Genomic DNA, 12,768 nt, shown 5'->3' with positions numbered 1-12,768 from the left:
TAGGCTATTTAGACGGGTAGGAACATTTTCACACAATTTTTACTGATCTACCTGCTACTAGTGTTGTAGAGAACATGTACTACTAGTGTTGTAGTGAAAATATAGTACTAGTGTTGTAGTGAACATATAGTACTAGTGTTGTAGTGAACATGTACTACTAGTGTTGTAGTGAACATATAGTACTAGTGTTGTAGTGAACATGTACTACTGGTGTTGTAGTGAACACGCAGTACTAGTGTTATAGTGAACATATAGTACTAGTGATGTAGTGAACACGTAGTACTAGTGTTGCAGTCAACACGTAGTACTAGTGTTGTAGTGAAAATATAGTACTAGTGTTGTAGTGAACATGCGGTACCGTATAGTGAACATGTGTGGAGACAGAGAGCAGAACAGCGGACAGTCGGTCTGGAAACAGATCGGGGAAGGAGTCCCGTGTTAATGTGCTCACAGACAGCAAACAGCAGAAAAGCGTTTCAAGAACATGATCAAGCGCATGAAATTTCGTTTTGAATGCTGATAGTCCCTAATGCAGTACAGTGAGACAATGTGGAGCGTCCCGAAGGTGGCGTCCTAAATGACCTAGCGATGTTTCTGCTAATTACTATATATAGATTTGTCAGGTCTGTCTCTCATAAATGAAGACAGACTAAATAGACACAGCTGCTGATCATTTCTTAAAACAACACGAGAACAAGATACTGATAATAGTTGTTGGTAAAGTTTGACTGAGAGACGAGGAGAATTGGAAGGAATTTAAAGAGAAGAACATCGAGGGAGACAAGTGAGGTAAATAGCTGGAAGAAGAGAAATGATTATTGTATGTAAACAACTCATGTACGACATATTTGTGGCTTTTCACTATATTATGCAAATGATATAAATAAAAACAATAAAAAAAAATTCCAATATTTTATTATTTTTCAAAATTTTCACCGCCTTAAGACAATAGACCAATAGTCACATTGTTTTAGGTCCGGCTGGGGTATGGTTACCTGGAGGAACGACAAAGGTGTTCCCTCTATAAAATTATTGAATACATATCCATACCGATAATAATCATTATTTTCTTTAACCAACCACGTATTGTCCATGACGCACGACTCGTGGAGTTCTTTTAGACGAAGAGAGACCATTCCGTACAGAACAACAGATATACCCAAAAACAGGAGGCAAATCAACCCAACCCGGACCTCTCTGCCCAAGGAAATACCCCAAAGTTTATTCTTGAGGGTAAATTTAGTCGTCTCCACCCCTAAGACTTCAGTCTTTGAGGTAGAATCCGACGATTCCTCCTCCAAAACTTCGGTCTTTGAGGTAGAATCCATCGACTCCACCTCTAAGACTTCAGTCTTTGAGGTAGAATCCATCGACTCACCCCTAGATTCAGTCTTTGAGGTAGAATCAAGCGGTCTCGTCTAAGACTTCGATCTTTGAGTAGAATCGAGGACACTACAAACTGCCAACACTCGCTTAATATTGCCAAACGACGATTTATCTTCATGAGGTTGGGCCGTTCTGAGGGATTTTTTCGCGTCATCTCCTCCAAAAGCTGCTTTAGAACGGAGGGGACATCGTCATACATTTTGATAACATCCTGTATCAGAATGCCGAGAGAATATACATCCGATGCTTGCGTGCAAAGGCACTCGCCCTGTTCCACCTCGGGAGCTAAGTGGCTGATCATCTCGTCATCACAATTTGGATTTTCGTCGTATATTTTTATCCCGAACTCAGACGAGTGCCCAAAATCTATTATGTGAGCTTTAAAGTCGTCACCCAACTTCTCTATAACTACATTGTCCGTTTTCAAATCGTTGTGGAGTATCCCTTTTTAATGGATTTCCTCCAGACATTCACCTATTTGTACAAACATTTTGAAACAAACCCCGAGTGAGGGATGGCATTCGTCAACAAATTTCATCAAGGATTGGGATCCACAGTAGGTCATGAGTATCCCCGATCGCTCCTCTGCGCAGTGTGCAATTAAACCAGGTGCACCTCCAGCACCGTCCAGTAATAACAAACAGGCAGCTTCATCTTTTAAATCATCAACAGCACTGTCCGGCAGACCAATCTTGGCTACGAAAACGTCTTGTCCAATTTTTACGAGGTACGCGGTACCTTCCGCTCCACTGCCAAGTTAGAGGACAATGTTCTTAAAACAAGTGTCCTTGAATCTTTTATATGAAACAGTAAAACCCTCTAATTCGGTGTAGTTATCAACGACCTCCATTGCGGAAGGGGACGATGAGCGGATAACCAATTGATTTGAATTACTCATGTTGTTTTCTTTTGAAAAACATGATCTTAGTCTGCATCATGCATATACGGTACAATATAATATTCAGTTGGTAGGTACTAGTGTATAGTACTAGTGGTAGGTAGTACTAGTGTTGTCACACGTAGTACTAGTGTTTAGTACTGTATACTAGTGTTGTAGTGAACACGTGCGTAGTACTAGTGTTGTAGTGAACAGTAGTACTAGTGTTAGTACGTAGTACTAGTGTTGTAGTGAACTAGTGAGTAGTAGTACTAGTGTTGTAGTGAAACTAGTGTTGTAGTGAACAGTACTAGTGTTGTAGTGAACATGTACTACTAGTGTGTGTGAGTGATACTATAGTAGTACTAGTGTTGTAGTGAAACATATGTAGTACTAGTGCTAGTGTTAGTGAACATGTACTACTAGTGTTGTAGTGAACATAAAGTACTAGTGTTGTAGTGAACATGTACTACTAGTGTTGTAGTGAACATATAGTACTACTGTTGTAGTGAACATATAGTACTAGTGTTGTAGTGAACATATAGTACTAGTGTTGTAGTGAACACGCAGTACTAGTGTTGTAGTGAACATATAGTACTAGTGTTGTAGTGAACATGTAGTACTAGTGTTGCAGTGAACACGTAGTACTAGTGTTACATTGAACACGTAGTACTAGTGTTGTAGTGAACATGCAGTACTAGTGTTGTAGTGAACATATAGTAATAGTGTTGTAGTGAACACGTAGTACTAGTGTTGTAGTGAACACGTAGTACTAGTGTTGTAGTGAACATGCAGTACTAGTGTTGTAGTGAACACGTAGTACTAGTGTTGTAGTGAACATATAGTACTAGTGATGTAGTGAACACGTAGTACTAGTGTTATAGTGAACACGTATTACGAGTGTTGTAGTGAAGATATAGTACTAGTGTCGTAGTGACCATGCAGTACTAGTGTTGTAGTGAACATGTAGTGATAATGCAGACAGAGAGCGAACAGCGGACAGTCGGTCACAGGAAACAGATCAGGAAAGGGAATCCCGTCTTAATGCTGACAGACAGCAAACAGCAGAAAGGCGTTTTCAATAACATGATCAAGCGCATGAAATTCGTTTGAATGCTGATAGTCCCTAATGCAGTACAGTGAAACAATGTGGAGCGTCCCGGAGGGTGGCGTCCTACCGTGGCCTAGCGTGTTTCTGCTAGTACTATATATATAAGATTTGTCAGGTCTGTCTCTCATAAATGAAGACAGACTAAATAGACACAGCTGCTGATCATTTCTTAAAACAACACGAGAACAAGATACTGATAATAGTTGTTGGTAAAGTTTGACTGAGAGACGAGGAGAATTGGAAGGAATTTAAAGAGAAGAACATCGAGGGAGACAAGTGAGGTAAATAGCTGGAAGAAGAGAAATGATTATTGTATGTAAACAACTCATGTACGACATATTTGTGGCTTTTCACTATATTATGCAAATGATATAAATAAAAACAATAAAAAAAATTCCAATATTTTATTATTTTTCAAAATTTTCACCGCCTTAAGACAATAGACCAATAGTCACATTGTTTTAGGTCCGGCTGGGGTATGGTTACCTGGAGGAACGACAAAGGTGTTCCCTCTATAAAATTATTGAATACATATCCATACCGATAATAATCATTATTTTCTTTAACCAACCACGTATTGTCCATGACGCACGACTCGTGGAGTTCTTTTAGACGAAGAGAGACCATTCCGTACAGAACAACAGATATAACCAAAAACAGGAGGCAAATCAACCCAACCCGGACCTCTCTGCCCAACGAAATACCCCAAAGTTTATTCTTGAGGGTAAATTTAGTCGTCTCCACCCCTAAGACTTCAGTCTTTGAGGTAGAATCCGACGATTCCTCCTCTAAGACCTCAGTTTTTGAGGAAGAATCCGACGATTCTTCCTCCAAAACTTCGGCCTTTGAGGTAGAATCCATCGACTCCACCTCTAAGACTTCAGTCTTTGAGGTAGAATCCATCGACTCCACCCCTAAGACTTCAGTCTTTGAGGTAGAATCCGACGATTCCTCGTCTAAGACTTCAGTCTTTGAGGTAGAATCCTAGGACACTACAAACTGCCAACACTCGCTTAATATTGCCAAACGACGATTTATCTTCATGAGGTTGGGCCGTTCTGAGGGATTTTTTCGCGTCATCTCCTCCAAAAGCTGCTTTAGAACGGAGGGGACATCGTCATACATTTTGATAACGTCCTGCATCAGAATGCCGAGAGAATATACATCCGATGCTTGCGTGCAAAGGCACTCGCCCTGTTCCACCTCGGGAGCTAAGTGGCTCATCATCTCGTCATCACAATTTGGATTTTCGTCGTATATTTTTATCCCGAACTCAGACGAGTGCCCAAAATCTATTATGTGAGCTTTAAAGTCGTCACCCAACTTCTCTATAACTACATTGTCCGTTTTCAAATCGTTGTGGAGTATCCCTTTTTAATGGATTTCCTCCAGACATTCACCTATTTGTACAAACATTTTGAAACAAACCCCGAGTGAGGGATGGCATTCGTCAACAAATTTCATCAAGGATTGGGATCCACAGTAGGTCATGAGTATCCCCGATCGCTCCTCTGCGCAGTGTGCAATTAAACGAGGTGCACCTCCAGCACCGTCCAGTAATAACAAACAGGCAGCTTCATCTTTTAAATCATCAGCAGCACTGTCCGGCAGACCAATCTTGGCTACGAAAACGTCTTGTCCAATTTTTACAAGGTACGCGGTACCTTCCGCTCCACTGCCAAGTTAGAGGACAATGTTCTTAAAACAAGTGTCCTTGAATCTTTTATATGAAACAGTAAAACCCTCTAATTCGGTGTAAATATCAACGACCTCCATTGCGGAAGGGGACGATGAGCGGATAACCAATAGATTTGAATTACTCATGTTGTTTTCTTTTGAAAAACATGATCTTAGTCCATCATGCATGTATACAGTACAATATAATATTCAGTTGGTAGGCTATTTAGACGGGTAGGAACATTTTCACACAATTTTTACTGATCTACCTGCTACTAGTGTTGTAGAGAACATGTACTACTAGTGTTGTAGTGAAAATATAGTACTAGTGTTGTAGTGAACATATAGTACTAGTGTTGTAGTGAACATGTACTACTAGTGTTGTAGTGAACATATAGTACTAGTGTTGTAGTGAACATGTACTTACTAGTGTTGTAGTGAACATATAGTACTAGTGTTGTAGTGAACATGTACTACTGGTGTTGTAGTGAACACGCAGTACTAGTGTTATAGTGAACATATAGTACTAGTGATGTAGTGAACACGTAGTACTAGTGTTGCAGTCAACACGTAGTACTAGTGTTGTAGTGAAAATATAGTACTAGTGTTGTAGTGAACATATAGTAATAGTGTTGTAGTGAACACGTAGTACTAGTGTTGTAGTGAACACGTAGTACTAGTGTTGTAGTGAACAAGTAGTACTAGTGTTGTAGTGAACAAGTAGTACTAGTGTTGTAGTGAACGTATAGTACTAGTGATGTAGTGAACATGTACTACTAGTGTTGTAGTGAAAATATAGTACTAGTGTTGTAGTGAACATGTACTACTAGTGTTGTAGTGAACATATAGTACTAGTGTTATAGTGAACATGTACTACTAGTGTTGTAGTGAACATAAAGTACTAGTGTTGTAGTGAACATGTACTACTAGTGTTGTAGTGAACATATAGTACTACTGTTGTAGTGAACATATAGTACTAGTGTTGTAGTGAACATATAGTACTAGTGTTGTAGTGAACACGCAGTACTAGTGTTGTAGTGAACATATAGTACTAGTGTTGTAGTGAACATGTAGTACTAGTATTGCAGTGAACACGTAGTACTAGTGTTACATTGAACACGTAGTACTAGTGTTGTAGTGAACATGCAGTACTAGTGTTGTAGTGAACATATAGTAATAGTGTTGTAGTGAACACGTAGTACTAGTGTTGTAGTGAACACGTAGTACTAGTGTTGTAGTGAACATGCAGTACTAGTGTTGTAGTGAACACGTAGTACTAGTGTTGTAGTGAACATATAGTACTAGTGATGTAGTGAACACGTAGTACTAGTGTTATAGTGAACACGTAGTACTAGTGTTGTAGTGAACATATAGTACTAGTGTTGTAGTGAACATGCAGTACTAGTGTTGTAGTGAACATGTAGTGATAATGCAGACAGAGAGCGAACAGCGGACAGTCGGTCACAGGAAACAGATCAGGAAAGGGAATCCCGTCTTAATGCTGACAGACAGCAAACAGCAGAAAGGCGTTTTCAAGAACATGATCAAGCGCATGAAATTCGTTTGAATGCTGATAGTCCCTAATGCAGTACAGTGAGACAATGTGGAGCGTCCCGGAGGGTGGCGTCCTACCGTGGCCTAGCGTGTTTCTGCTAGTACTATATATATAAGATTTGTCAGGTCTGTCTCTCATAAATGAAGACAGACTAAATAGACACAGCTGCTGATCATTTCTTAAAACAACACGAGAACAAGATACTGATAATAGTTGTTGGTAAAGTTTGACTGAGAGACGAGGAGAATTGGAAGGAATTTAAAGAGAAGAACATCGAGGGAGACAAGTGAGGTAAATAGCTGGAAGAAGAGAAATGATTATTGTATGTAAACAACTCATGTACGACATATTTGTGGCTTTTCACTATATTATGCAAATGATATAAATAAAAACAATAAAAAAAATTCCAATATTTTATTATTTTTCAAAATTTTCACCGCCTTAAGACAATAGACCAATAGTCACATTGTTTTAGGTCCGGCTGGGGTATGGTTACCTGGAGGAACGACAAAGGTGTTCCCTCTATAAAATTATTGAATACATATCCATACCGATAATAATCATTATTTTCTTTAACCAACCACGTATTGTCCATGACGCACGACTCGTGGAGTTCTTTTAGACGAAGAGAGACCATTCCGTACAGAACAACAGATATACCCAAAAACAGGAGGCAAATCAACCCAACCCGGACCTCTCTGCCCAACGAAATACCCCAAAGTTTATTCTTGAGGGTAAATTTAGTCGTCTCCACCCCTAAGACTTCAGTCTTTGAGGTAGAATCCGACGATTCCTCCTCTAAGACCTCAGTTTTTGAGGAAGAATCCGACGATTCTTCCTCCAAAACTTCGGCCTTTGAGGTAGAATCCATCGACTCCACCTCTAAGACTTCAGTCTTTGAGGTAGAATCCATCGACTCCACCCCTAAGACTTCAGTCTTTGAGGTAGAATCCGACGATTCCTCGTCTAAGACTTCAGTCTTTGAGGTAGAATCCTAGGACACTACAAACTGCCAACACTCGCTTAATATTGCCAAACGACGATTTATCTTCATGAGGTTGGGCCGTTCTGAGGGATTTTTTCGCGTCATCTCCTCCAAAAGCTGCTTTAGAACGGAGGGGACATCGTCATACATTTTGATAACGTCCTGCATCAGAATGCCGAGAGAATATACATCCGATGCTTGCGTGCAAAGGCACTCGCCCTGTTCCACCTCGGGAGCTAAGTGGCTCATCATCTCGTCATCACAATTTGGATTTTCGTCGTATATTTTTATCCCGAACTCAGACGAGTGCCCAAAATCTATTATGTGAGCTTTAAAGTCGTCACCCAACTTCTCTATAACTACATTGTCCGTTTTCAAATCGTTGTGGAGTATCCCTTTTTAATGGATTTCCTCCAGACATTCACCTATTTGTACAAACATTTTGAAACAAACCCCGAGTGAGGGATGGCATTCGTCAACAAATTTCATCAAGGATTGGGATCCACAGTAGGTCATGAGTATCCCCGATCGCTCCTCTGCGCAGTGTGCAATTAAACCAGGTGCACCTCCAGCACCGTCCAGTAATAACAAACAGGCAGCTTCATCTTTTAAATCATCAACAGCACTGTCCGGCAGACCAATCTTGGCTACGAAAACGTCTTGTCCAATTTTTACAAGGTACGCGGTACCTTCCGCTCCACTGCCAAGTTAGAGGACAATGTTCTTAAAACAAGTGTCCTTGAATCTTTTATATGAAACAGTAAAACCCTCTAATTCGGTGTAGTTATCAACGACCTCCATTGCGGAAGGGGACGATGAGCGGATAACCAATTGATTTGAATTACTCATGTTGTTTTCTTTTGAAAAACATGATCTTAGTCCATCATGCATGTATACAGTACAATATAATATTCAGTTGGTAGGCTATTTAGACGGGTAGGAACATTTTCACACAATTTTTACTGATCTACCATGCTACTAGTGTTGTAGTGTATGTACTAGTGTTGTAGTGAACATGTACTACTAGTGTATGTACTAGTGTTGTAGTGAACATATAGTACTAGTGTTGTAGTGAACATGTACTACTAGTGTTGTAGTGAACATATAGTACTAGTGTTGTAGTGAACATGTACTACTGGTGTTGTAGTGAACACGCAGTACTAGTGTTATAGTGAACATATAGTACTAGTGATGTAGTGAACACGTAGTACTAGTGTTGCAGTCAACACGTAGTACTAGTGTTGTAGTGAAAATATAGTACTAGTGTTGTAGTGAACATATAGTAATAGTGTTGTAGTGAACACGTAGTACTAGTGTTGTAGTGAACACGTAGTACTAGTGTTGTAGTGAACAAGTAGTACTAGTGTTGTAGTGAACAAGTAGCACTAGTGTTGTAGTGAACGTATAGTACTAGTGATGTAGTGAACATGTACTACTAGTGTTGTAGTGAAAATATAGTACTAGTGTTGTAGTGAACATGTACTACTAGTGTTGTAGTGAACATATAGTACTAGTGTTATAGTGAACATGTACTACTAGTGTTGTAGTGAGTAGTGAACATACTATAGTACTAGTGTTGTAGTGAACATGTACTACTAGTGTTGTAGTGAACATATAGTACTACTGTTGTAGTGAACATATAGTACTAGTGTTGTAGTGAACATATAGTACTAGTGTTGTAGTGAACACACAGTACTAGTGTTGTAGTGAACATATAGTACTAGTGTTGTAGTGAACATGTAGTACTAGTATTGCAGTGAACACGTAGTACTAGTGTTACATTGAACACGTAGTACTAGTGTTGTAGTGAACATGCAGTACTAGTGTTGTAGTGAACATATAGTAATAGTGTTGTAGTGAACACGTAGTACTAGTGTTGTAGTGAACACGTAGTACTAGTGTTGTAGTGAACATGCAGTACTAGTGTTGTAGTGAACACGTAGTACTAGTGTTGTAGTGAACATATAGTACTAGTGATGTAGTGAACACGTAGTACTAGTGTTATAGTGAACACGTAGTACTAGTGTTGTAGTGAACATATAGTACTAGTGTTGTAGTGAACATGCAGTACTAGTGTTGTAGTGAACATGTAGTGATAATGCAGACAGAGAGCGAACAGCGGACAGTCGGTCACAGGAAACAGATCAGGAAAGGGAATCCCGTCTTAATGCTGACAGACAGCAAACAGCAGAAAGGCGTTTTCAAGAACATGATCAAGCGCATGAAATTCGTTTGAATGCTGATAGTCCCTAATGCAGTACAGTGAGACAATGTGGAGCGTCCCGGAGGGTGGCGTCCTACCGTGGCCTAGCGTGTTTCTGCTAGTACTATATATATAAGATTTGTCAGGTCTGTCTCTCATAAATGAAGACAGACTAAATAGACACAGCTGCTGATCATTTCTTAAAACAACACGAGAACAAGATACTGATAATAGTTGTTGGTAAAGTTTGACTGAGAGACGAGGAGAATTGGAAGGAATTTAAAGAGAAGAACATCGAGGGAGACAAGTGAGGTAAATAGCTGGAAGAAGAGAAATGATTATTGTATGTAAACAACTCATGTACGACATATTTGTGGCTTTTCACTATATTATGCAAATGATATAAATAAAAACAATAAAAAAAAATTCCAATATTTTATTATTTTTCAAAATTTTCACCGCCTTAAGACAATAGACCAATAGTCACATTGTTTTAGGTCCGGCTGGGGTATGGTTACCTGGAGGAACGACAAAGGTGTTCCCTCTATAAAATTATTGAATACATATCCATACCGATAATAATCATTATTTTCTTTAACCAACCACGTATTGTCCATGACGCACGACTCGTGGAGTTCTTTTAGACGAAGAGAGACCATTCCGTACAGAACAACAGATATACCCAAAAACAGGAGGCAAATCAACCCAACCCGGACCTCTCTGCCCAACGAAATACCCCAAAGTTTATTCTTCAGGGTAAATTTAGTCGTCTCCTCCTCTAAGACCTCAGTTTTTGAGGAAGAATCCGACGATTCTTCCTCCAAAACTTCGGTCTTTGAGGTAGAATCCATCGACTCCACCTCTAAGACTTCAGTCTTTGAGGTAGAATCCATCGACTCCTCTTCTAAGACTTCAGTCTTTGAGGTAGAATCCGACGATTCCTCCTTTAAGACTTCAGTCTTTGAGGTAGAATCCATCGACTCCACCTCTAAGACTTCAGTCTTTGAGGTAGAATCCATCGACTCCACCCCTAAGAATTCAGTCTTTGAGGTAGAATCCGACGATTCCTCGTCTAAGACTTCAGTCTTTGAGGTAGAATCCGAGGACACTACAAACTGCCAACACTCGCTTAATATTGCCAAACGACGATTTATCTTCATGAGGTTGGGCCGTTCTGAGGGATTTTTTCGCGTCATCTCCTCCAAAAGCTGCTTTAGAACGGAGGGGACATCGTCATACATTTTGATAACATCCTGTATCAGAATGCCGAGAGAATATACATCCGATGCTTGCGTGCAAAGGCACTCGCCCTGTTCCACCTCGGGAGCTAAGTGGCTGATCATCTCGTCATCACAATTTGGATTTTCGTCGTATATTTTTATCCCGAACTCAGACGAGTGCCCAAAATCTATTATGTGAGCTTTAAAGTCGTCACCCAACTTCTCTATAACTACATTGTCCGTTTTCAAATCGTTGTGGAGTATCCCTTTTTAATGGATTTCCTCCAGACATTCACCTATTTGTACAAACATTTTGAAACAAACCCCGAGTGAGGGATGGCATTCGTCAACAAATTTCATCAAGGATTGGGATCCACAGTAGGTCATGAGTATCCCCGATCGCTCCTCTGCGCAGTGTGCAATTAAACAGGTGCACCTCCAGCACCGTCCAGTAATAACAAACAGGCAGCTTCATCTTTTAAATCATCAGCAGCACTGTCCGGCAGACCAATCTTGGCTACGAAAACGTCTTGTCCAATTTTTACAAGGTACGCGGTACCTTCCGCTCCACTGCCAAGTTAGAGGACAATGTTCTTAAAACAAGTGTCCTTGAATCTTTTATATGAAACAGTAAAACCCTCTAATTCGGTGTAGTTATCAACGACCTCCATTGCGGAAGGGGACGATGAGCGGATAACCAATTGATTTGAATTACTCATGTTGTTTTCTTTTGAAAAACATGATCTTAGTCCATCATGCATGTATACAGTACAATATAATATTCAGTTGGTAGGCTATTTAGACGGGTAGGAACATTTTCACACAATTTTTACTGATCTACCTGCTACTAGTGTTGTAGAGAACATGTACTACTAGTGTTGTAGTGAAAATATAGTACTAGTGTTGTAGTGAACATATAGTACTAGTGTTGTAGTGAACATGTACTACTAGTGTTGTAGTGAACATATAGTACTAGTGTTGTAGTGAACATGTACTACTAGTGTTGTAGTGAACATATAGTACTAGTGTTGTAGTGAACATGTACTACTAGTGTTGTAGTGAACATAAAGTACTAGTGTTGTAGTGAACATGTACTACTAGTGTTGTAGTGAACATATAGTACTACTGTTGTAGTGAACATATAGTACTAGTGTTGTAGTGAACATATAGTACTAGTGTTGTAGTGAACACGCAGTACTAGTGTTGTAGTGAACATATAGTACTAGTGTTGTAGTGAACATGTAGTACTAGTGTTGCAGTGAACACGTAGTACTAGTGTTACATTGAACACGTAGTACTAGTGTTGTAGTGAACATGCAGTACTAGTGTTGTAGTGTAACACGTAGTACTAGTGTTGTAGTGAACACGTAGTACTAGTGTTGTAGTGAACATGCAGTACTAGTGTTGTAGTGAACATGTAGTACTAGTGTTGTAATGAATATGTAGTACTAGTGTTGTAGTGAACATATAGTACTAGTGTTGTAGTGAACACGTAGTACTAGTGTTGTAGTGAACATATAGTACTAGTGTTGTAGTGAACATGCAGTACTAGTGTTGTAGTGAACATGTAGTACTAGTGTTGTAGTGAACATGCAGTACTAGTGTTGTAGTGAACATATAGTAATAGTGTTGTAGTGAACACGTAGTACTAGTGTTGTAGTGAACACGTAGTACTAGTGTTGTAGTGAACATGCAGTACTAGTGTTGTAGTGAACACGTAGTACTAGTGTTGTAGTGAACATATAGTACTAGTG

The 12,768-nt window shown here is 39.7% G+C and overlaps 1 protein-coding gene across 1 annotated transcript; it reads left to right on the top strand.

Annotated features, from left to right (window-relative positions):
* Nucleotides 1-1,260: 1,260 nt before the first annotated feature.
* On the top strand, nt 1,261-10,957 carry LOC121878646 (dentin sialophosphoprotein-like; the record flags this gene model as incomplete). Its single annotated transcript, XM_042384972.1, has 4 exons — nt 1,261-1,398; nt 4,126-4,266; nt 7,368-7,508; nt 10,578-10,957. Coding segments are annotated over 4 exons (800 nt in total), but the record flags the coding sequence as incomplete, so codon positions are not given.
* Between the last annotated feature and the right edge of the window lie 1,811 nt (nt 10,958-12,768).

Source organism: Homarus americanus, unplaced genomic scaffold, assembly GCF_018991925.1.
Source record: "Homarus americanus isolate GMGI-L3 unplaced genomic scaffold, GMGI_Hamer_2.0 scaffold53782, whole genome shotgun sequence".
NCBI classification, from domain to species: Eukaryota; Metazoa; Arthropoda; class Malacostraca; order Decapoda; family Nephropidae; genus Homarus; species Homarus americanus.
Note: the sequence above shows the minus strand (reverse complement) of the source record. Positions and strands in the feature narration are given on the sequence as shown.